This window comes from Alosa pseudoharengus, unplaced genomic scaffold, assembly GCF_046254945.1.
Source record: "Alosa pseudoharengus isolate Yale_2024_CS ecotype anadromous, Long Island Sound unplaced genomic scaffold, YU_APseudo_1.1 YU_APseudo_1.1_scf_21, whole genome shotgun sequence".
In the NCBI taxonomy this organism is placed as follows: Eukaryota; Metazoa; Chordata; class Actinopteri; order Clupeiformes; family Clupeidae; genus Alosa; species Alosa pseudoharengus.
In genome coordinates, this window is record NW_027468674.1 from 30,015,792 (window position 1) to 30,040,413 (window position 24,622).

Sequence of the window (24,622 nt, forward strand, 5' to 3'; positions counted from 1 at the left end):
TGTATATGTACATTTCTGACGGTGTGTGTGCGTGTGCGTGTGTGTGTGCGTGCGTGTGTGCGTGTGTGTGCGCGCGTGTGTGTGTGTGTGTGTGTGTGTGTGTGTGTGTGTGTGTGTGTGTGTGTGTGTGTGTGTGCGCGTCTCCCTCCTCAGAGGAGCCCGAGTACACGCTCCCGCAGGAGGCCTTCCCGCTGCGGCACGAGATCATGGAGCAGCCGGCGGCGCCCGAGCTCCTGGAGAAGGCCGAGTCGCCGCACGTGAGCGGCAGCGAGGCGGAGAGCAGCACGGGCGGCGGCGGCGCGTGCCTCACGCCCTCCGAGTCGGTCAGCCTCATCTCCGTCTCGCAGCTGCTCTTCCCGCCGCACCTGCCGCCCGCCTTCTTCGGCCCCGTCGTCAAGGAGATGCTGGCCCACTACGCCGAGCAGGGCGACGTGCAGATGGCCGTGTCCGTGCTCATCGTCCTCGGCGAACGCATCCGCAAGGAGATCGACGACCTCACACAGGTGCACCATGTGGGCCTTTTTCTGTGCTGTTCGTACTGCCTCAGATTATGTGTGTTTTACAGGTGTGCGTCTGTCGTTTTGTTGTAGTGTTGTGTGTGTGTGTGTGTGTGTGTGTGTGTGTGTGTATTTTGTTAGTCCTGATGTTGAATGAAAAAATGGCCTAATCTATGCTCTTTGTAGATCATCTGTAGTGATTCCACTACATGTTCCAATGTGTATTTCTGTCTCTGTGTATGTGTGCCACTAGATCATATTCTTTGATCTGCTGCACTAAAACATAATTGTGTGTGTGTGTCTGGCACAGGAGCACTGGTACATGTCCTATATTGACCTGCTGCAGCGCTTTGAGCTGTGGAACGTGTCCAACCAGGTGATCAAACTGAGCACGTGCGCAGCCATCGGCTGCCTCAACCAGACCTCCACCACGCTGCACATCAACTGCAGCAACTGCAAGCGGCCAATGAACAACCGCGGCTGGATCTGCGACAGGTAACTGCGACTACAGAACGTTCAATCTCAGATGTAAAACAACATGCATGGTCGAAACTGAGAAATTGCTCCCAAGGCTATTGCTATGCTATTTCTTTACTTGTTACTCAAAACTACTCCGATTAACGTTATTTTAGTCCCCAACGAAAGTTTACCCTCGTTATCATCCAAAAATAGACCCTACGTTGTTCCAACAGCAGCTTTAAGTGTAAATGCACCCTTTTTCAAGCTGTAAATAATGAATGAAAATGAATGAATAAATACATATTTAAACAAATAAATAGTAATAAATTAACTGCATAATGAAACATCAGTGTCAGTGTTAATAGTAACAATATCCCCATTTTTACGTTATCAGCATTTGATGGGTTGAAAGTGGCTCAACACGCCATCTGCTGTTTAAAATCATCCTGAATCTTGCAGGACTGATTCAAGGCCACTGCTGACATCATGACTTATTTATGTCATGGTATTCATAGACTCTCAGTCTAGAAAAACTCCAGCTCCAATGCTGTGACTTGGCATATAGAGAGGATGTCTGTAGCCTGTAGTAATGTGACCTCTCACATCTGCCTCTGTCTCTCTTCCTCTCCTCCTCCCTGCCTGTAGGTGTCGCCAGTGTGCAAGTGTGTGTGCGGTGTGCCACCACGTGGTGCGGGGCCTGTTCGTGTGGTGCCAGGGCTGTGGGCACGGCGGCCACCTGGAGCACATGAGGAGCTGGCTAAGGGATAACACACACTGCCCCACGGGCTGCGGACACCTGTGTGAATACACCTAACACACACACACACACACACACACACACACACACACACACACACACACACACACACACACGAATAAGCGTGTGACTAGACGCTCAGTTTGAAAGCATGTGTCAGTCTATGGTCAGGGGTGTGAAGTTGGTTTACCATGATGCTGCTGTTGCTGTTTTTTTGGGAATAACCGCTGCTATTCTTACAGGACAATAAAGGATGAACACACTCTGCACACACACACACACACAAATGTTACCATCACACAATACGAAAGATACCAACACACATACTTCAGCCTAAAACACACACACAAACACATACAGAGCAACACACACACACACACACACACACACGTTATTCCAGCATACATTACAAGCTATACACACTTGCCAAACACAATCTCTTCCGAAGCCAATCACCTCAAGAGGAAAGGGACTAGCTCTTTTTTTATATTTGGACTGGTATGTGTTTTTACATGCCCATTCTCAGGCAGCTGTTTGCCTGAGACATGTGAAGTTGTTTGTATGTATGTAAATATGTGATCCTGATGAGAATAATGAAGATGATGTGTAATAAATTCCTCCTTTTGCTGCCCATTGTCTTCACGTGGAGCAAGCTCACTATCTGACAAATTACAGTATTTTTTTTTTTAATTAAAAAAAAAAAACATTCAAAAATGAAATACCAACAAAATGTGAGGAAGCAACAATTTTTGACATGTCAAAAACGTCTAAGCTCTGTTGTGGAGATACCCATTGAAATTTGTAACCCAACGAGCCAACTCTGTAATAATGGTGCATTCATGGCACTTGGGAATGACAAGGACCGCCCACGTGGCTACTTTGTTTTTCCCACAGCAAGTGTTCATGTGCTTTGCCGTCGGAATGTGTGACAAACACGGATGCCACAACAAAGGTTAAAACATACACTCACAAATCCTAAATAAACAACTGTATTTGCTTAAAATATAGTGTAAGATGCTCGTGAAAGAAAGATATGCAGCTTTCAAGTGATAAAAAGGGCAAATTCCCAAGTTCACATTAAAACTGTTGGACATGAAAGGCCACATGGACTACAAACGAACTACAACGTGACGACAAAAGTGATGACGAGCCCCTAACTGGGCAACTCTGTTAGCAAAATCTAGCCCCAGTTTCCAACCTCTGACTCACACATTACGTGACGTGAATGATGCGGAATGATGATGTTTTCACTGGGAAAAAAGTTTTTTCCGAATCCCATGAATGCTAGGTAACACGTTGCTCTGTGTGTCCGCCATATTACGTACAATGCAAGAGCGCCATGTGCGTTTAAGTCAACTCAAAGCTTACCGAATCCCACATGGCTCCTTAAAAAAATACTCAAGTTTCAGATCCTTCATATTCCCATTCCCCACACTGACTTCACCCTGTTGGCTTTGGATAAACAAAACACGGGTTAGACCAGCAAACACAGTAGGCTCATGTGTGTGAATGCTTCGGAAAAGATGAGTGCTTGACAGCAAATGGAAGCTGTGTCTAATATGCATGTATATTATGTGCTTTAGAGAAAATGAGCAGGACGAGTGAGTGAGTGTGTATCTTTGTGCGCACTCTATGACTGCTGACTGAATGGTTGGATACACAAACTTCTTCCAAAACAGCACAAGCTCTAAATGCATGTGGGCAGTCAAGAGGAACTCATTTCACACATATGGGGGGGGGGGGGGGGGGACACACACTTAACTCTTTATGGCCACATATATCTTACGGCTCTCGCTCATTAATGTTTCGCTCAATAAAGACCTCTTCTAACGCACTCCGTGCTGCGGACATATTCATAACCCAAGCCCAGCAGAGAGAGCCTGCATACTGCTCTCTGGGGCCTGCCATGGCAAGGGGCGCAGCTCCTCGGGCACAGATGGCTGGATGCCAGCATTTATTAAATCCATAAATCATTTGGAGCAATTAATTCTAAAGGGTTTAAAAAGGGACTATAATTATATATTCTTTCTCCTATAATTACTTAAACGAGTAAGAGGCAACATTAAACATTTACAAGATTTAGATGGTCCCACTGTTTTGACAGATAAACAAACAATTAGGGAGGTGATGATAACTGGCATCATCTTACAGAACTTCACAAACGTATGACTGCAAACATGTACACCACACATCCATATCTAGCCTTTTAAAATTATAGCATTTACCTCCTGTATTCAGTTGTTTGATTGTAGATCTGTCTATAAAATCGTTCATTTTAATCCTTAAGGGAGTTCTGGCTTAGACCTTATTTCCATAAGGGGGATCAAGTTCAAGCTGGACTTTTTAACCTTCAGACATACTTGTATGTTATACCACTATATAAATAAAAGCTTCCCTGGCCCTTCCAGCTGTAATATAGAGGCGGGCAATCCTGCTCAAGGAAGATTGGATCACTCTTGTTAATTATTAGTTCTAAGTTTTAATTTTTCTACTATTCCGTGATTCCATGCTCCATATGCTGGAACTGGACTTCCCGTTGTACATGAATATGTCACATTTAGGTTCAAAACAATTTATATTATAATATATTTTGAGTCATTAACAAAAAAAAAAACAATTCATGAGTTAGCGTCAACAATTCATGAGTTAGCGTCAACTGATTCTCAGAGATTTGATTTGACAGTACAGTCTGTGTGTGTGTGTGTGTGTGTTTGTGACTGTTAGTGTTCACATCTGTTCATCCAAGCCTCAAATTCCCTCTGGCGAGGAGCCCCTTTGGTCCCGCATCCTCTATGTGATGGCTCACAGTGATTGGTCCTCTCTTGCACCGTCCAGAATGCCGTCCTCACTGTGATTGGTCCATCCCGTGTTACAGGTGCACAGGTATGACAGAGCGGAAAGCCCTCTACCTGTTTGTCACTGGCTGCCTTCCTACTCTCCTCCCTGATGGTCCTCTCATTCCTTCCTTCTCCCTCTCTTCCAGGTTGCACTCTGTCACTCCCTCTCTTGTGTGTAGGGTGATAGGGTCATCGTCAGTCAGTAGATCTGTACAGTGGATCTGCTCCTGCATGAAGACGCAAAAGAGTGTCATGCTGCACAATGAGCTCTGCTTGCTTTCCAATGAAGGTTTACTACTGTGAGGATCTCTTTTTTTTTAAATATGTTTTAGCATGTGTTTACACTGTGTAGTTATATTATGTGACTCAGTATGTATACTGTATGTCTGTGACTGTATATGAAATATGAATGTGTGTGTGTGTTACATCTTTCTCTGTGTTTGTGAGTGCATGTTACTCAGTGTGTACCTTCTCATGCTAGGACTCCTCCAAACTTCCAGGTCTTTCTGTACAGAGACGCCCAAGGCTCTGGGACAACGCCTGAAGCTTGAGGGCTACCACACACACACACACACAAACACACACACACAAATGATATACATCCTCTGTGATAATCACACCTCTTCCCACCTCACAGAGGTGTCACTGTCTTGCATACAGTGCCGTGTTCATTTCCACCATGGGCCTGATCTGAATGGTGGGCCAAGTGCAGTCTTAAGTCTCACTAAAGCTAATACACAAGACCTTTGCTTGTTAACACACTGTATTTTGCCTGCCATCTAAGTGATTGCTCTGTTTCTTACACATATCTCACTCACTGGCATGCAAAGGTCAGAGGTTTACTCACCTAACTCCTCCTCACATGACTCCATCTTTGATAAGACCTCATTGGAGCTATCTGTCATAGGGATAGATTAGACAGAGAGAAGGGGGGGGGGGGGCGGGCGCACACACACACACACACACACACAGTGTCACTTAGGCTAAAGTTAATCATATTCTTTCCCGAATTTCCTGTTTGGGTAGTTACCTGAACTCTTTCCCTTTTAATCAGTCATTACTGTATTTGAACATTTCTTTCTTATAGTTGTTACAGTATACACACACGCAGTGTAAGGCAGAGAAAGAGTGAAAAAGAGATGGTTTACTGAAGACATCTGTCTCAGTGAGCCAAACAACTGGTCAACTAAAGGAGTGCGTCAGAGCCACATCAAGAGACAACAGACTGAGCTGAGCAGCCCCGAGTACAGCCATTAGAGCCAGCATGGGGCCAAGTCAGGAAAAACAACATTCTGATTAATTGCGGGTGGATGAAATAAATCGTTAATGAGTACAATATTAACTACATTCTTTGAAATGCAAACATTTTTAAAGGTTCATTTTTCGCCCGGCACTAATTTGCGGATTCATTAGGCTACGCAGTTGTGGGGTCCTTGTTTAAATAGCAATGGAGGCAAAAACATCTGTGAGAAAATTCAAAAGAATTGAAAAGGAAGGACAGAAAAGCGATGAGTCAGGATGTTTTAATGAAGTAGGCTAGTTAACCAGGATGAATCTAGCGCTGTGATATGTAACAGCTGTGAAGCACTCTATGTGTATAAGAGCCACAGGACTGGTACCTCAACATGGTAGGATACTGTACATCATGTGTGTTTTCTTTAAATAAATGTTCATGTAAAAGCAGCCTACTTCAGTGTAATATTGACCATATCATCACGTTTAATAGCACATTGAATTTTAAATAACTAATGAATGTTGATCAGCTGGAGGTCGTGCAGATATCTAAATTGCAGAAAATCAAGCAGGCACACACACACACACACACACATACATAAACAGCAAAACAGAAACTCAGAGACACTGACACAAATTCACACTCATGAAACACACAAACACACACCTGTCCTGTCGGCGCTCAGCTGTGCTCGCAGCTGGCCCTGGCAGGCGCGTAGTGTGTGCAGCGTTCCGGAGAGTTCCGCGGCGTGTCGCAGGTCCTCCTGCAGCTGGGCGCGCACGTTCCTCCAGCCCATCTTCTCCTCCATCAGGCAGCCCTCCATCACCGCACGCAGCTCCTTCTCCTGGGCCACCTGGCCCTGCAGCGCCTCCACCTCCATGCAGCGCTGCACACACACACACACACACACAGTCAGCATATACACATCAATTACAAATACACACACACACACACACATTAATCACCAATACCACACACAAACACACACACAGTCAGCATATACACATTAATTACAAACACACACACACACACACACACATTAATCACCAATACCACACACACACGCACACAGTCAGCATATACACATCAATTACAAATACACACACACACACACACACACACATTAATCACCAATACCACACACACACACACACAGTCAGCATATACACATCAATTACAAATACACACACACACACACACACATTAATCACCAATACCACATACAAACACGCACACAGTCAGCATATACACATTAATTACAAACAAACACACACACACACACACATTAATCACAATTACCACAGATCATGCACACAGACACAAAAATGTGGTTGTGAATGTGGATTTACTGAAAGACGAAAAAAAAAAAAAAAAAAAAACATTGAAGTTCAGTGTCAAGCCAGGTCAGCATGTGTCTGGCCAGATTGGTGCCGATAGTGACCGGTACCTTGTGCAGCTGGATGGCCATCTCCTGCATCTCCGCCTCCAACTGGTCGGCATAGGCCTGCTCCAGAGCATCACTGGGAGGGCGTGCGTTACTGTGCCAACGGGCAATCGCCGACGTCATCTTACGCTTGGGGCCGAACAGACTACAACAGAGAGGATGGAGGGGAACGACAGGTGAGATTTGCATAGGAGATACAGTATGAGTTAGAATAGTAGTCTGTGAGAGTGTGTGTGTGTATGTGTGTGTGTGCATGTGTGTGTGTGCCTGTGTGAGTGTAATGGTAAGTGAGATACACATTATTAAATTTTTTGTGTGACACCTAAAGCCAACTTCTTTGCTCTGTGTATTTTGTGTGTAATTATTTTGTGTGTGTGTGTGTGTTTGACTCACGTAATGCCCACTTCCTTTAGGTCATTCTCAGTGAGCGTGAGGAAGATTCTTAGGTCAATGTCCTGCTCCTCCAACAGGGCCAGGTATTTACTGAAGCCAATCTGTTCCAAGAATTCTCCCAGGTCCTAAACACACAGACACACACACACAAAATAGTTTTTAGTAATAAAAACCTGTTATGAACACTGTAGGATGGGTACACATAGCTGTAGATAGCTGCATTCTGTTCAAATCCAACCATCACTATTCACACACACATGGGTGAACACAAACAAAAAAGTTCAGAAAGTTTTAACCTGTATTATAAATCTATATGCTCTCAATAGCACAACATTTGCGCTAATACTAAACACACACACACACACACACACACACACCTTAGGGCCTGTGTAGGAGGGCGGGTAAGCCGGTGGACGACTTCCCGCATCACCTGGGTGGGCTGCCTCACTGTTACCATGGCGACTCTTGCCCTTGGAGTGATGGGGTTTGTTTGATCGCCGGGGGCAACTCCTCTTGGCCTGATCCGAGTCCTGAGAGAGAGAACAAGAGAGAGAGAGAGAGAATGGTAGACTTCAGAGCTTACACAAGAATCAAGTCTGTTTTCCTCTCGAGTTTTGCTGACTGTGGTAATACTGTTATGACAGTGTAATTATGTGCAGTGCAAAATGCCAATACCAATCTAGCAACACTGAAAATAATCTAACCAACTTCACACAACTGCTGCTGAGGTTTTTCAGGGGGAAACTTAAAATCTCAAATGAAGTCATTTAAGATTAAAGGTGCGATTTGTAGGATTGTTACCAAACGTTCTGCAGGCCAAAATCAAAACACTGGTGAACGTTCTCAAGACTACCAGACGCGAGCCTCTTCTGGGTTGCCAGATGTAATGAAGACTTAGCTAACGTTAGTTGACCTGCAGCTGCTTTAACGTTTCTCCAATCATGACCCAGCTACACATTACGGAAACAGTGAAGACAAAAAATACCTCTCTAACCAACGTAACATATTTAGCTGAAGTTAGCGATGCAGATGAAATTTAGCCTAGGCTACCTGTTGTGGAGAAATATGGCCAGCTCTGTGTCAGACTTGATATTCTTCGTTTGACGAAGACGTCACCATCTCAGGAAGCTCCTCCGATGTCCACTTAATTTGTTTCTTGTTTAAAATTTGGAAATTTGCCTGCCTCTCGTAGGCGTTCATGACTACAACTGACAGCTGTTGACAGTTGGCCTTTGCTAATTTGGCAACCCAAATAGGAGGACGCGCTAGCCCATTATTAATACGCTATTCTAGAATGAATCGTTCAAAACAAACGAAAATTCCAAGACATTCCGCCCCGTAACTCATTTTTTTTCATGGGTTTTACGGGGTTTTACGGGTTAGAGTAATGTTGTCAAATAAGCCATTACTTCAATTCATCGTGTTTCCTTACTCTCTGACAACATATGGTGATCATTTTTGGAATGGTTACAGTTTATTTTCCATTATTTCCTACATACTGGACCTTTAAACTAAAGGAGCTGCACTGAAAACAACAATCAAAACAAAACATCCCCAGTGTCTTTTCTAGAATCAAATCAGAAGGCAAACTTGGATGCCGTGGACATTTAATACCATTCAGGATACTGTGACCTCCTCAATGTCAATCAGTATTCTCTAGCGCTACTTAAGGGTGTGGAAGGGATGGTTGGCAATCATGGCGGGCCGGCTTTGTGATGTGGCAGTTGTCATGGTGATTGGTTGGCATGGTTACCTACCTCGTTGCTCTCGAGGGAGGCCTCTCGGCTGAGGCCCAGGAGACGAGGCAAACACTCGCTACTGCTGCTGCTGCTGCGCAGGGTGGGCATGTCATTATCAAAGAAGTCATCTACACACACACACACACACACACACACACACAGAGGGTGGGTCAGTTTCAGAATACACATCAGGATACACACAGTGTACGTTGTTATCTAAGATGTGATCTACACAAACAAACAAACAAACAAACACACACACACACACACACACACACATACACACACACACACACACACAGAGGGTGGGTCAGTTTCAGAATACACATCAGGATACACACAGTGTACGTTGTTATCCAAGATGTGATCTGCACAAACACACACACACACACACACATACACACACACACACACACACTCACACACATCAGGATACACATACACAGTGTACAATGTTATCAAAGATGTGATCTACACACACAAACACACACACACACACGCGTACTCACACACACACACATCGGGATACACATACACAGTGTGCATTGTTATCCAAGATGTGATCTACACACATACACACACAAACACAATCACAGTAAGGGTAGGTAAATATCAGAAAAGTCATCTACACACATACACAGACACACACACACACACTCTCACAGACATGGTAGGTCAATTTCAAAGTCTCTGCACACGGAGTAGGGCTTAGAGCTTACAGAGTGTATTATGATCAAACATAATGACATTTACAGATGGATTGTGTGTGTGTGTGTGTGTGTGTGTGTGTGTGTGTGTGTGTGTGTGTGTGTGTATGTGTGTGTTTGTATATACCTTTGCTGCTGTTACTCTGGCCGTCCAGGTCATTAATAGGGGAGGTGACATCACGATTACAAATGTCATCGCCAGTCTCACACCCGTCTTGGAATGTCATGTAGCCAGGAGGGGCTGCTGCTGGCTCTGCCAATCAAATAAAACAGAAGAACACTCAGGACTCAAACTATACCACTAACACCATACAGACTCAGACATATTACACCACAATATCTAACCACATCGTTAGACCCCACAGAAGTCTCTATTGAGACTTCATAGCAACAGCAACAGTCGCACTATGATACAAACATACAAAATGTGCCTATTAAATAACAAGGCTGTGGTTACAAGTACGTATAATTATACAATACAACACTCTTCTTCATTGCTATTTAATGACAATTATTTCATAATTCAAAATTGTAATTAAACCGACCATAATTACACAATAATAACATTAAGCCAACACAAAAGGCACAGTTAACGTGTGTGTGTGTGTGTGTGTGTGTGTGTGTGTGTGTGTGTGTGTGTGTGTGTGTGTTTGTGTGTGTGTGTGTGTGTGTGAGTGTGTGTGTGTGTGAGTATCTGTGTGTGTGGACTGAGGAGTGTGTGTAAGTACCACTGTGTCGGCTGGTCCCTGCACCCCCGACTCGGAACAGGGCTATGTGCTGTGGGCCGTCGTGGATGCTGGGTCCTCCACGGGGTCTGGGGCGTCCAGATCGTGCCCGAGGAGAAGCTGTACTGTCCTCCTCTGAGGAGCTGAACTCCTCATGAGCACCTGGGGGGACAGACACAGAGACAGAGACAGAGGGAGTTAAGAGATGAGTGGGCTTTAAGGAAAGTAGAATGTATGTGTATTGTTAGGTCTGGGAAGTTCAAAGCTCATTCATGAAATATTTATAAAATAACTGAAAGAAACCTGTGATAGAAAAATTGTAACACTGAGCAAGTTTTAGGAAATGTGTGTGTGTGTGTGTGTGTGTGTGTGTGTGTGTGTGTGTGTGTGTGTGTGTGTGTGTGTGTGTGTGTTTGTGTGTGTGTGTGTGTCTTACCTCCTTTAACTCTGAGAGAGTGCTTGTCTATGACACTTGCAATCTTGGTGTGCCCATACAACATAGCCAGCACTCTAGCCGTCTCTCCCTTTGAGTTCCTCTCGTCCGCTCTTACACCCTAAATCACACACACACACACACACACACACACACACACACACACACACACACACACACACACACACACACACACACACACACACACACACACACACACACACACATTCTCACATAACCAGTCTGCGGTAGACCGACACGTCATCGGGTTCATGGACATGACCCAATTTCTGTAGACTCCATTTATACTCCATAACTGTGAAAATCAAAACATTTTGAACACCACACACCACACTTCTCAGTCACACACACCCACACACACACACACACACACACACACACAAACACACACACACACACACACACACACATAAACACATTCATACACCTATGTATTTATGGTATGGCTCTTGGTGGTCCAATGTGACAAAAAGGTTTTAGTATAAGTCTGGTTATGATTCAGCCTTACCCGATCCAGCAGGTACTGAACGATAATCTCATGGCCCGCAGCAGCTGCCTCCATCAGAGGAGTGAACCCTGAACCTGGCTCCCTGACAGAGCAAAAGGTTAAAGGTCAAGTTAGGTGACAAAAAAAACCCCTTCAAGGTATATTTGTGTTTGTGAGTATTCATATGTCTGATTGTGTGTTACTTAAAAGTGTTTGCATTTTTGTTTGAGCATGAATGTGAATTTATATGCGTCAATATGGATCAATGGTAAGAATGAATATGCATGGGTTGTATGCATGTTGTATTACAGTATATAACACTGTTTGAGTGAATGAATGCAATGGTGTGTTTGTGTGTGTGTGCGTGTGTGAGTGAGTGAGATGTGTGTGTATATGAGTGCGTGTGTAATGTTAGTGTTTGCCTTGCAGATGATATCATATCATGGCCAAGGTGGTGTGTGTGTGTGTGAGTGTGTATTACACACTTGACGTTAGCATTAGCATTGTTGTCCAGCAGCAGCTTCACCATCTGCTGGTGTCCTGTGCTGGTGCTATGCAACAGAGCCGTCCAACCACGTGCATCCTTTCGCTCGAGTTCAGCCCCTCCCTGCAAAAACAGGAAGAAAAGGGATTGACATTGGCTCCATTATTTTTGTTGTCATTATTAAAAAATAAAGGATATTTGCCGGGGCTTTTGTCTTTATAGAATTGAACCATTGAGCATTGAGAGTGACGGGAAACAAGTGGGAGAGATGGGAGAGGGATCTGTAATTGAGCTCCAGTTGAAATTAGGATCCCCGTGGTGTGTGAGTGTAAGTGTAATCATTGAGTCGAGAAGACCACAAGGGGCAGTTTGCTTAATTTGATGAAAGGTGTATTGGATTAAGTATATTGGATTAGAATTGCAGACTGTACCTCTACACTCATCTTCTGAATTATGAATTATGCGTAGGTGCACCTTAAGACAAAACAATGGCAATGACAATGGACAATGAACCGTACACAGACCACTGGACATCTCACCTGCAGTAAGAAGTGGGCAATGCTCTCGTTCCCACAGCTGGCAGCTAGCATGAGTGGGGTTAGGCCCTTGGACGTGGCAGCGTTGACGCTAACACCGCTCTCCAGCAGCAGTCGGGCGATGTTGTCATGGCCGATGTAAGCGGCATACATCAGAGCAGTCCAACCTCCCAAGTTCTTGCGGTCCAAATCGACTTCCCCACTAGGAGGGATAGAAATTACCTCTATATTTCTTTGCTGCTATATTTTTTGTTAGACATACAAAGCAAAAACACTCTGGTCTACAACCCATGCAGAAATTGACTGGAATAAATGTGTTCCAGATTTAGGTCAGATGAATAACAAAGAGGGACACTATTTAGGGATTCTGCAGTCTTTGTATTATAATACAGGCAAGGCAGGAAAAAGGAGACAACTTTATGAGAATCCAAAAGTAAGTAATATGACCGCAATGTATGACTGTTAAAAGACAAAATCATAAAAGCCAGGTGGCATCCAGAAACAGGTTATGAATCCAATGGTCAAATGTGTACATCCTATGCGGTTGTCACAAAGGTGGGAAAAGGTTTAATTGTTATGGAATGGAAGGGACACCTGTGACTCAGGTGGGTCCACTAATTTGCACATTTACAAGACACAATGTGAAATGAAAACACAAAGTATGTTGCAGAACAACGTTTGGCACAGCTGTACCACTCTAATTTAGTACGTACGATTCACCACTAATTACTCGGTCAACTTACCTGCGGATACACTGTGCCACGACGTCATACTGGCCGATAGAACATGAAGTGTGCAGGTCCAGCGGCACGTTCAACTCCTCGGGCCGGATGAGTGCGCCAGCACTCTCCCCGAGCCACACAGAAAGACTCGAGCCGAGCTGCTCCGACTCGCTCGCCTCATCACTCCCTGACATGTCGACCAGCGACAAAGAGATGCAAAGTCTACAAGAAGAGAAGAATTTCAGCTATGAGGTTGTTGTTTCGAGCGCCTAAAATGATTCTGTGAGAGCCCTCTGGTCAAAAAAAGTAAACGCTGGTTTGCTTATTTATATTATGGTTGAACAATTAACGGTCCATCTGTGTTAGGTCTTCAGTTAAACCCTTACTACAAGTCTTACACAACAAATAATGGATAACTAACGTTGGTATTGTTTTATATTTTCCGGGGATATGGCAACAGATTATGCCCCCTTCGCCGCCGACCACTGTCCCCGGCAAAGCTTTCCAAAACATTAGGTAGTTAGCAAGCTAAGTTAGCGACTCTTCGTTTCCTAAAGTGTTTTTGAAGAACAAAACGCCATCAATGAAAAACATTTACATTTAAAGGTTTAGAGGGTATATGGTTAGTAGGCTAAGTACTGGCGAAAACATGATAATTAGATATCCCACTTACTGCGATGTTTATTTATGAGACCGTACTCCACAAGTGAGACTTCAAGTCGGCTATCAGAAGAACATCAGCCTGGATCTCGAAGTTGTTGCACCTCTGTTACAGAAACTCAGGACCAAACATCTGGTAGTTGTAGTTCTCATTTTCAAGCGGTCATTATCCTTGCTAGCAATCATTGTGAGCATACACTACAGTTCCCATGAATCTCTACTCCAGAAAGGACCACTAATGATCCCCTCAGAACTTGGTTCTCTTGATGTTATGAGCGTTGTCAGAGCCCGTCTACGGGCTTATTAGACATTCTCTGCCGTTGTGCTTTGTATGGTTAGAATTTTTCTTTTAGGTCAGTCTGTATTTTAAAATAATAAATACTGAAAATTCAGTGTGGTGATTAATTAACTAAGCTGCATAACTGCTGTGAATAGATCTTATTATTAATTCATAAAATTGTTTTGCACGTAGTTTTGGATAAAAGTGTGATCTTGGAACAAATCCATATATAACCATTGACACAGGAGCACTAAATAGAGAACATTACTAACTGTCTAAGGATGCTATTGCAGCTCATTGCGCAATACTGTCTATCACCATAGTAACTCCAGAATCTGGGAGTGGTTAAGTAGAAAAAAAATTGTGAGGGTTGGCTCATATCACTAAAATTCAATGATTATCAAAGTACAGAATTATTCATGATCACTGGAGAATTCAGTTTATTCTTCTGATGAAATTGTTTTAGGTCACAAAAATAAAAGTCTCATTCCACATGCAAGTGTTTGAGTATTCATTCACACACAAACCAGAGCCATACACAAACACAGGAAACAAGACAAAAAGTCCAGAATGGTTCTCTTCAGAACTCTAAGGCATTCCACTCCACCTCCATAACACATTCCATATTTTCAGAACCACCTGAATTCTGTATGGTAATTCATTGCCAGAGAGACAGATTGTTGACAATGATTCTGGGTATAGAATTCAGAACTCTTTCCAGTTCCATGATTCTGACACTTGTGGGGTCACAAGAAGTTGAAGCAGAACTCCTCTTGAGAGGGCTTGAAAATGAAACCCTGTGACTCCTGAGGCTGTCCCTCTGTGGTGTCAGAAGGCACCGTGGTGGCCTGTGTATGCGCAGCATCTGTATTCTGGGTGGATGTGTGCTCTTGTATAACTTTGGGTCCTGCTTTCCTGTGGAATACAGGCTTCCGGGCTGGTTCAGCAACAGTTTTTACCCGCGCTGAACTGATTGCTGACAGATAGAGAGAGGCAAAAGGAAAGCATTTTATCAGAATCACTCATGGCCCCAAATACTCTTGGTTCTTCAGCTGAAAATTATTTCCAATAAAATTGAAAATGGTGTTTTCATTAAGGGAAATGTGGGTAGTACATTCAAAAGAATATTCATTGTAGATTTATATGATCTCCTCACCAGGTTTAACAACACTTAAATGATACACAGTATTTGTGGTCTGAATGAGCATTCGTGTAAGAAAAAGCAACTATTTGTGATTCCCATTTTGCCAATAGAACGCCCAAGAGGTATACTTGCCAGACTAAAGGGTCATTCACACCAAGAACGATAAAGATAACTATAATCAAATATCGTTCTTGTTAATATGAATGACGACGTTCACACATAAACTATAACGATAACAACATGAAGAACGATATCGTTGGGGATCACTTTCAGATCGATTTTGAGAACGATAAAAAGCTAATAGCCAATCAGAACCCATCAAATTTTAGCCGCCACATTCATTAATACAAGGAAAGACTTTGTTTATCGTTGTTCAATGTAGACACTTTTATCATTATGGTTATAGTTATCGTTATCGTTCTTGGTGTGAATGACCCTTAAATCAAATGGAATCAACAGAAACTGTGCTGGTGGTGAGGAAATGAAATTCCACTTACAGGACTGAATCAACTTGAACTGCTTGTCTCTCTCCTGCTCCATCTTGCTGCGGTAGTCCCCTGCGACAGCACGCATCACCTGCCTTTTCTTGACCAGGGGAGCTTTAGGACTGCGCAGGGTCTTCAGAGCACGAACAGACTCCTCGGCTAATCACACACACACACACAATTATCATGACCTCATACAATTTCATTCTACAATTGTACCATCTTGCTGTCACAGCAATTCACATACTGCAGAATGAACAGACTGTATGCAGTTTTTCTGACTCACACATACATTTGCATACACTTACTTTGCTTTGGCGTGGTTTTCTGTGTCCGTAGGCCCAACTCAAGCTGTTCTATACACCAGTCCAGCTCACGATTTAGTTGCTGTTCTGGAGTCTAAGACACAAGCACAATTTCCTGTTATCAATTTGGTCAATTGGTCTATGATTTGGATATGTCACTGTGCAAAGTTGTTCAGTCAGTCTCGTGTGTGTGTGTGTGTGTGTGTGTGTGTGTACTGTGTGACGCCATACCAACTCAGAGCTCTCCTGTTGAGCCTCTGGAGGAGGTCCAGATGATTTTGCAGTGTTGACTGAACATCCTCCTTCACCCTTATTTTTCTTCTTCTTTTTCTTGGACTTGGAGGGTGGTGGTGCACCTATGCTTTGAGATACATCTTCAGTATTCGGGACAGCCTCTGGTGCTACCTCCATGGTGTTGCGTGCAGATGCCGCTGGGATCTGAAAGTTAAAGGCAAACCCTGACGCCTGTGGCGGCGTCTCCAAGACAGGAGCTGCGTTCTGAGACTGTGGAGAGGCTCCTTGTGGATGGAAGTTGAAAGTGAAGGAGTTGTCACTGCGCGTCCAGTGAAAGCCTACACACACGTTAATGAGTGGGTAATGTCAACAGGGCTAAGCAGGATATGTAGATGTCAAGTCAACTGTTGGGTGAAGAGTTTACACTGCAATTTGAGTACGTAAAATGGATAATTAAGCTGACAGACACAGACCTTGTCCCGATTCTCCTTGTGTCCTCGTCATTCGGGTTGCACAGAAGGACTGCCGAACTGAGTGCACTAAGTCTCCAAACCCAGTTAATCAAGGTTCACAATATATTAGTAAACAACACGTACGAATGCAGAGTGCACAAACTAAGTCAACTTAACTTTTGTTTAGTTGATTGTCACAGCGGAATCGACAATTTAACTCTCCAACAATCTAAAGCATATGGTGTTCCTGGTTGAACAGATTTCGGTTCAGTTTCTTAAGAACAAAGTCTTGCAGGAAAAAAGGAACAACATTTGGAAAGATTCGACCGTATACATCACATTTCAACATGTAAACATCTACCCGTGTCTATCATGCTTTTTTGTCTGGTGCATAATTCAAGCTTCCCCCCTAATCAGAACTTACTACCGAAAGGTTCCGCTTAGTCAAGGATCGGGTTGAGTGTCAGTGGGTTATGAAAGATCAGAGCTGAGTTTTTATCAAAACATACGGTAATATAACATTGCAGTCGGATGCATTGTCAAACGTTCGCACACAGAGTTTATAGTTTATATGTTAACGAATTATGTCAGCGCCGGCGGTGTCTAGTAGTTCAGTGCGAACTGTCAATAAAGAGACGCCAGCGAATGAGAGTGCGCGTGGGCGGGGGCTATTGTGAAAACGTCATTTGGGATATAAATAGGGGGAAGTCATCATCAACCTACTGAACGACATAGCTTGTTTTGGCTGTTCGGATTGACTGAAGCAAGTCCTTGTAAGTTAATACTTGATGTACTCTCTATTATTTTCTTGTCAGGTTCTTCGTGTACTGTAACTTTTGGATTATGTAGGCCGAATATGTTTGCTTTTTAAAGTAATGGCGATTGTCCGTAGTTGTGGATTTTATCGAAAAGGTTTTGAAAGCTAACCTTAGCTACGTAGCGCGCTAACAAAGCTAGCTGGATTGCGAGCTGCCTCAAACGGCTGAACTCTTGATTAGCTGACCATATGCATTGTATGCTTGGGATTAATTTGACGTCTACCTCTGTTTGTAGAATAGTGTATTGTAATAGTTACATGTTTACTTATTTAAGTGGTATAAGTCATATGATTAAGGTTTATCTTGTTGGCGGGATTATTTAGCGTTTCGTATACATTGGTCAGACAAAGAAGTGGGATTGTTAGGCGAGGACGCCATGTTACAAAAATACCCCAACGAATGGAAACGAAACGTGTGTGTTGGTTGTCGTGTAATGGTGGCCAAAGGGTGCAACAGATTCAGTTGATATTTAATGTGGGTTTGTCCCGCCAATTTTCTTTAGTCTGTTCTAAAGGACGTCAGAGTTGGATTTCTTATTTAGTTAGTAAAACGTGCCAAGCGTAACGTTAGTGTTTTCGAGCAGGCAAATATGGCTAAATTGCTACAAGCGCTTCGTTTGGGTTGGATTTTTCGAGCGACTGCGGAAGAACATCGACCCCAAATGCTTTTGAACAGTCGCTGTAATCCAGTCTCCACACTTGAAATGTTGAATATGTAATGTTTCTGGGCAGAGCCACATGTGCACACAAGGTTGAAATATTTCACGCTTGTTTACTTTTTTTGATGTTGCAAGTGGGACAATGCTAATACGCTGCCAAATTTGGCTCTGCCTCAATGGCGCCCTCCGCCTGTATTTGGTTTGTGTGTAAATTTGTATCTGCGAGAGCGGGAATGTGTGCGTGTGTTGTCATGGGGTTTTGCCTGGCAACACGACCGACGAGCGCTACTTTCCCCACCCCCGCTTCCCCGTCATGAATGGACAATCGGCAGAGAGAAAAAGGCAGGGCATTGAGGTCGTTTTGTGGTTACATAACTTCACTGCAACAGTTGTAGTTGGCATGTAACTAGGATTTCAACCGGTTGTCACTAGTCGAACTAATATGTTCCATTTCGGTTCCCTCCCCAATAGCTGAAAGCAGTCCAGTTGTTGCAGTGCCATGGCACGTACCAAGCAGACCGCCCGTAAGTCCACCGGAGGCAAGGCTCCCCGTAAGCAGCTGGCCACCAAAGCTGCCAGGAAGAGCGCCCCCTCTACCGGTGGAGTCAAGAAGCCCCACAGATACCGGTAAGCATGGATCCCGAGTCGCCCATTGATTTGTTCATTGCCTTCTCATTCATTTTTGGAGGATTTACGTTCTAATTTTGTATTGTATGAAGGAATTTACACAATTGTATTTACTTTCAATACATCTTCAAATATCATTACTGTGGAGATTCAACTGTTGGTTTTCATTTAACTTTTATAGTACAGTGGAGAATCTTTTTTTCATTTGTTCTGAAACTGACTTTGTTAATTCTCGTATTGATTGAAAATTGCTTTCTATCACACAGACCAGGAACTGTGGCTCTGAGAGAGATCCGTCGGTACCAAAAGTCCACAGAGTTGCTCATCCGCAAGCTGCCCTTCCAGCGTCTTGTTCGTGAGATTGCTCAGGACTTCAAGACCGATCTGCGTTTCCAGAGCGCAGCCATTGGAGCCCTGCAGGTAAAGATTAGATGACCTACCACAATGTGCGTTTGCCTATCAACTTAGCCCCACCACCTCTGAAGGTGAACCAGGTGTCTGTGCTTCTTGGGCCCAAACTCAGATGTGGGCAAGGCCAGTTAAGGTTTGAAAATGGAGAATGAATGGAATGGAAAATGGAAGTGAAGCAGCTTTGATAATTATAACTTAAGGCACATAAATGTTCCTTGCCTAAAGCTCCATTTCCATCAGAGCAGTCATTAAAATAAATTGTAAACCTTCCATTGTCTCTGGAAGTTGTGGAAGACCAATTGCCCTCTGAATGGCTCTGAAACTGAATGATCACTACCCACCTAAATACAGTTCAAAATTAAGCTTTAAGTGTCTGTCATTCCAGTTTGATTACTTTATCAACTGATTTCTGTCTTTAGGGAAACCCGACTGTTGTCTGGACAACCAAGTTCTTAACTAGTAACCAGTGGCAAAGTGTTAACTATCTGTGTGAAGGGAGGTGCTTGCTGTAGTTATGCCTGTAAATACAGCCCAAATGAGCTTCCGCTAAGCAGAGTAGAGGCAGTGGCAAGTGGGTCTATGTGTGTGGCACATTTGCTCACTGTCTTTGTTCTTTTGCTGTTGTAGGAGGCCAGTGAGGCATACTTGGTGGGTCTCTTCGAGGACACCAACCTGTGCGCCATCCACGCCAAGCGCGTGACCATCATGCCCAAGGACATCCAGCTGGCACGGCGAATCCGAGGGGAGCGTGCTTAAGAACACTTCTTTCTTGTACTCTGGTTTTTCTCTAAATGGGTGGGGGTGGGGTGCAGAAGGGGTGGGGTTGGGTGGGTGAGGGCAGGCAAATGGGGTAAGTCTTTAAATCTGAACTACAAATGCTTGTTCTTGTAGGTTTTTTGCGTTTTAATTTTTTGTAATGTTTGGTAGGATGGGTAGGGGGACAGGGGGAACTTGTGGGGGTATATATAAATATATTTTTCAGTTCTACAAGTAGGCAGCATTGTGCAGAACATTCCTAAAGTTCCTCTCAGGATTTTACACTTCTATTTTAGACTTTTGGTATACTTCTGCCACCGTATTTTAGTCTGCATGAATTATGGTGACTTAGATTGTCTATTTTATTTTTCCTCCATTGTGGCCATTTGGTTGTAAATAAACGTTCCACTACCTCAAGTCTGCTTGCCTGGCACTTGTATCAGCAGGGTCTGTTGTCTTAAAATTAGGTCATGATGTGCATATTGCATGCTACAATGATCTTTAGGTGTTAGGCCTGCTCTGAATGTTTCTCTTACGTGCTGCCCCTTTTACTGATATCATTTGGATCAAATTAACAGGATTGGATATCAAATTTTTTTTTTTTAGATGAAATACTGCTATATTGGTCTAAAAGCAGGCTTACTATCCTTATCTAACCCTGTCTTGACAGTTGCAAGTTGATACTAGGAAGCTATTTGTACTCCACATTCTCTTCCAAAGGTCACAATGATCATTTTACTTAAATTAAACTTGTAAAAAATGTCCTAGCTGCATATTGGGCAGCGTTTCAAAACTTGCCTTGTTGAACTGTGATGACTAACAGTGCAAACTCCTATGACTTGCAACTTTGTATAGGCAGTATAAGAAACACTAATATAAAACCTATTTGACCACATCTGCTTACGGATTACTAGGGGTGGCTTGCGGACCACACAGAGAAACATGTACCTAAGTCAATGTGCCTCAACTGGAACCTAGGTGCATATTATGAATGGACTCTTCCCCTTCACATGACTAGACCATTGAGTTTTTTTTTTTTTAAGATGCCCATAACTATCTGCCTTTAGAAATGCACTTTCAAAGTGGCAAATGAAGATTTTATGGATGTCACCTGACGGCACTGAAAGGGTGCTAAAGGATATACACTGCTCAAAAACATTTGAAAACACATCAGATCTCAATGGGGAAAAAACTCATGCTGGATATCTATACTGATATACACTGGGTAAAGGATGCCACATTATTTTTTTTGGTAATGAAAATGATCAACCTACAGAGGGCTGAATTCAAAGACCCCCACGAAAATCAATGAAAAAAGTGGAAAAATGATGCGACAAGCAAGTCCATTTTGCCTAAATTTCATTACAGCAACTCAAAACGGTACTCAGTAGTTTGTATGCACCCCACATGCTTGACAATGAGACGGCGGATGGTGTCCTGGGGGTCTGCTCCCAGATGTGGACACGGCCATCATTGAGCTCCTTGACAGTCTGGTGCAAAGATTCATCCCGATACCTAAGAGCAGTGAGGGTGCCATTGTCTTGCCCACAGAGGTCTGTGCGTCCCTACAAGGGTACGCCTCCCCAGACCATCACTGATCCACCACCAAATCGGTCATGCTGAATGATGTTGCAGGCAGCATAACGTTCTCCACAACATGTCCAGACCCTTTTTTATGTCTGTCATATGTGCTCAGGGTGAACCTGCTCTCATCTGTGAAAAGCACAGGGCGCCAATGACGGACCTGCTAATTTTGTATTCTATGGCAAATGGCAATTGCGGTCCACAGTGCTGGGCAGTGAGCACAGGTCCCTCTAGAGGCCATCGGGCCCTCAGGCCACCCTCATGAAGTCTGTTTCTGACAGTGTGGTCAGAGATATTCACACCAACGGCCTGCTGGAGGTCATTTTGTAGGGCTTTGGCAGGGCTCCTACTGTTCCTCCTTGCACAAAGGAGCAGATACTGGTACTGCTGCTGGGTACAGGATCTTCTACCACACTGCCCATCTCTCTTAGAGCAACTGCCTGTCTCTAGGAATCTCCTTTTGACACTGCGCTGGGAGACACAGAAGTCTTGGCAATGGAACGTATTGGTGTGCCATTCTGGAGGAGTTGGACTACCTGTGCAACCTTTGTAGGCTCCAGGTACTGGCTTATGCTACCAGTAGTGACACTGACCCTACCCAAATGCAAAACTTTTACATTACATTACATTTGGCTGACGCATTTGAAACTTGTGAAAAATCTGTCAAGTTGCCACCACCTGTAAAACCATTCCTGTTTTGGGGGTCGTCTCATCGTTGCCCCTCTAGTGCACCTGTTGTTAACTTTGAGGACACCAAAGCAGGTGAAACTGATTCACAACCACCTCTGTTACGTAACTGGCCAGACCAATAGCTTACAAGTTTGATAGACTTGATGCTATACTCCTATGAAAAAGTGTTCTTATTTATTTTGAGCAGTGTATTTAGCTAAACTTCGAACTTAAAAACTAAGACTTTTTTTTTGGCTGAAGTCCGCAGAGAAAGACTGCTGTATATTGTATTGACGGTAGAGGGCGTACACGCGCCATTAGTCGAATAAATAACCAGAACGTGAGTACTCTTCAGAGAATGATGCATAAATGTAGAAGTTTCTGGTCCACGTGACAAACTGAAATGGGTCTTCAATTGCAAAAAAAAATCATTTAAATCTCAAAGATGTCCATGGCTGCAATTACCACAAAAACGTGTTTAATGTATAACAAGTAATTACATTGCAAGCAAAACAAGGCATTAAAACAGAAGTACAACATTTCACAGCTGACATGGTCAGTGCAGATTAACAAGATTTCACCCTAAATCAAATGATTAATGATGAAGGTGTACTGTTCCTTCCGAACATGATATTATATCAACCGCAGTCAAAATTACTCCAGGAAACTTTGTCATTTGAGTTCACTCTGCTGGGAACACGTAGTGTGAGGACGGGCAAATTTACAAAATACCCACGAATAAGTAACGCAACCGCTTGCTTTCAATCTGAAGAAAAATAAATAAATATTTAATCATACTCAAGATAAAACGCTGTGCGCCATTGCTTTTTCATTCACTATCTAGATTTAGCAGACTCCTCTTCATCCGACAACAAACCAGGCAAATGTTCGTAAAGCTGTTTTTCCAGCGCTTCGTCAACGTCTGATTCTGCCCTGAAGCCACACCACAGTAGAAATCCAACCCCGAGCACACTGATCGGTACAACCCTCCACCAAGGTCGTTGATGGGTACTGCCGAGCGAGCGATCCACGCTCCAGGACCGATGACTAGCTTTACTTGTGGAGAACTTGATAGGCTCAGGTACCGGCTCGTCATCATCCTCGGACGGCTTCTTCGAGTTTGCGCACAGCTTGTGAGAAACAGAGAGTGCGCGCGCAGAGACAGGGTGCCTACAGAAAAGATTGACTAGTTACCAAACGTCTTTAGTAATATGTAAGGATGAAGTTGCCACACACACACACACGGTTAAGGACATATGTAGAAATTGTATACAAAGACGTCTGGTTGTCAACTCCACCCCTAATCTACAGGCGAACCAGTTAAAAATGTAATTTGATGAAATCAGGATTTGACGTAGTTCATAGTACTGATGCTGGGCTACCAAGGTCGACTTCTATCGAAACTACTGTACTGACACATCTGTGTAGTTCCACACGTAATCGATCAAATTTTCTATTTTATTATATTTCAATCTACAAGGTCAGTAAACCAGGGAAGTGAATTTCAAGTTGGGTTCAACGCTACAATAAAAACCCTCATACAGTAATGAGCACCCTTCCAGACATACTGACATAACAGCACATCCTTATGTTCTGCAAAATACCTTGTCAAATGCCAAAAGCAGTAACGATGAAGCTATCGGACATGGCCACATGAGTACCATCAATACACACTCTACAGTCATTCCCCACTATTCTACGTTTCTGTACGTGTTTCTCACCTACCTGGGAAATGTTTCAGTTCCATTTAATAAAATCCCTCGACACGTCCGATGATAACGTGCCACATGAGAGAAAATACGTTGTCCAGTTGTTGACATGGTGAAGTCCTCTCATCTCAACCAAGTCGGTACTTTCAGGTCATGTAACATGGTGCATCGCTATATAATGTCCGGAAGAAACCAGGACCTCTTTCTTGCTTTTACAATTCTGCCACCTGTCGGACAGTTGTTCAGGTAATAAAAGCTAATAGATAAGTCAACATTAACATTGTTGACTAATTGTGAATAATGTATGAAATGAAAAACGCATCGGCCACAGATTAGATTACTTTATGGACAGAGG

General features: G+C 43.5%; 5 protein-coding genes across 7 annotated transcripts in view; 2 read left to right on the forward strand and 3 right to left on the reverse strand.

The window, feature by feature from the left end:
* Window positions 1-2,344, forward strand: part of wdr24 (WD repeat domain 24) — a 13,033-nt gene extending 10,689 nt beyond the window's left edge. For all 3 annotated transcript variants that reach the window (XM_076298554.1, XM_076298552.1, XM_076298551.1), the window contains exons 12-14: window positions 154-503; window positions 808-992; window positions 1,602-2,344. In XM_076298554.1, the coding sequence (XP_076154669.1) occupies window positions 154-503; window positions 808-992; window positions 1,602-1,770 (704 nt within the window). In that variant the 3' untranslated portion in view covers window positions 1,771-2,344. The remainder of the gene's footprint in view (window positions 1-153; window positions 504-807; window positions 993-1,601) is intronic.
* A 1,143-nt stretch (window positions 2,345-3,487) lies between these two features.
* On the reverse strand, window positions 3,488-14,233 carry anks3 (ankyrin repeat and sterile alpha motif domain containing 3). The gene is made up of 16 exons (XM_076298556.1): window positions 14,149-14,233; window positions 13,497-13,697; window positions 12,757-12,955; window positions 12,219-12,340; window positions 11,755-11,836; window positions 11,229-11,346; window positions 10,796-10,954; window positions 10,195-10,320; window positions 9,379-9,488; window positions 7,999-8,151; window positions 7,622-7,746; window positions 7,232-7,373; window positions 6,451-6,670; window positions 5,398-5,448; window positions 5,019-5,104; window positions 3,488-4,777 (listed from the first exon to the last, which is right to left on the reverse strand). The coding sequence occupies exons 2-15, from the start codon at window positions 13,667-13,669 to the stop codon at window positions 5,028-5,030; spliced, it is 1,857 nt and encodes a 618-aa protein (XP_076154671.1). The 5' UTR covers window positions 13,670-13,697; window positions 14,149-14,233; the 3' UTR covers window positions 3,488-4,777; window positions 5,019-5,027.
* A 605-nt stretch (window positions 14,234-14,838) lies between these two features.
* On the reverse strand, window positions 14,839-17,624 carry cunh8orf33 (chromosome unknown C8orf33 homolog). Its single transcript, XM_076299018.1, has 5 exons — window positions 17,057-17,624; window positions 16,581-16,921; window positions 16,353-16,443; window positions 16,057-16,203; window positions 14,839-15,391 (listed from the first exon to the last, which is right to left on the reverse strand). The coding sequence occupies exons 1-5, from the start codon at window positions 17,085-17,087 to the stop codon at window positions 15,162-15,164; spliced, it is 840 nt and encodes a 279-aa protein (XP_076155133.1). The 5' UTR covers window positions 17,088-17,624; the 3' UTR covers window positions 14,839-15,161.
* A 117-nt stretch (window positions 17,625-17,741) lies between these two features.
* On the forward strand, window positions 17,742-20,722 carry h3f3d (H3 histone, family 3D). The gene is made up of 4 exons (XM_076298560.1): window positions 17,742-17,808; window positions 18,983-19,138; window positions 19,405-19,558; window positions 20,177-20,722. The coding sequence occupies exons 2-4, from the start codon at window positions 19,011-19,013 to the stop codon at window positions 20,303-20,305; spliced, it is 411 nt and encodes a 136-aa protein (XP_076154675.1). The 5' UTR covers window positions 17,742-17,808; window positions 18,983-19,010; the 3' UTR covers window positions 20,306-20,722.
* Window positions 20,723-23,019: 2,297 nt separating this feature from the next.
* uqcc4 (ubiquinol-cytochrome c reductase complex assembly factor 4) lies at window positions 23,020-24,497 on the reverse strand. Its single transcript, XM_076298559.1, has 2 exons — window positions 24,284-24,497; window positions 23,020-23,728 (listed from the first exon to the last, which is right to left on the reverse strand). Exons 1-2 carry the CDS (start codon window positions 24,376-24,378, stop codon window positions 23,395-23,397), a joined length of 429 nt encoding a protein of 142 aa, XP_076154674.1. The 5' UTR covers window positions 24,379-24,497; the 3' UTR covers window positions 23,020-23,394.
* Between the last annotated feature and the right edge of the window lie 125 nt (window positions 24,498-24,622).

Bases quoted from the DNA above. Each gene is read 5' to 3' on its own strand.
- uqcc4 (XM_076298559.1), bottom strand. From the start codon at position 24,378: ATGTCAACAACTGGACAACGTATTTTCTCTCATGTGGCACGTTATCAT. The intron at 23,729-24,283 runs GTAGGTGAGAAA...TCTTTTCTGTAG, and splicing joins GGAACTGAAACATTTCCCAG to GCACCCTGTCTCTGCGCGCG.
- cunh8orf33 (XM_076299018.1), bottom strand. From the start codon at position 17,087: ATGACGAGGACACAAGGAGAATCGGGACAAG. The intron at 16,922-17,056 runs GTCTGTGTCTGT...ACGTGTGTGTAG, and splicing joins ACAAGGAGAATCGGGACAAG to GCTTTCACTGGACGCGCAGT. The intron at 16,444-16,580 runs GTATGGCGTCAC...CTTGTGTCTTAG, and splicing joins AACAGGAGAGCTCTGAGTTG to ACTCCAGAACAGCAACTAAA.
- anks3 (XM_076298556.1), bottom strand. From the start codon at position 13,669: ATGTCAGGGAGTGATGAGGCGAGCGAGTCGGAGCAGCTCGGCTCGAGT. The intron at 10,321-10,795 runs GTACTTACACAC...TTTGATTGGCAG, and splicing joins AGGGACCAGCCGACACAGTG to AGCCAGCAGCAGCCCCTCCT. The intron at 9,489-10,194 runs GTATATACAAAC...GTGTGTGTGTAG, and splicing joins CCAGAGTAACAGCAGCAAAG to ATGACTTCTTTGATAATGAC.
- h3f3d (XM_076298560.1), top strand. From the start codon at position 19,011: ATGGCACGTACCAAGCAGACCGCCCGTAAGTCCACCGGAGGCAAGGCT. The intron at 19,139-19,404 runs GTAAGCATGGAT...TCTATCACACAG, and splicing joins AAGAAGCCCCACAGATACCG to ACCAGGAACTGTGGCTCTGA. The intron at 19,559-20,176 runs GTAAAGATTAGA...TTGCTGTTGTAG, and splicing joins CAGCCATTGGAGCCCTGCAG to GAGGCCAGTGAGGCATACTT.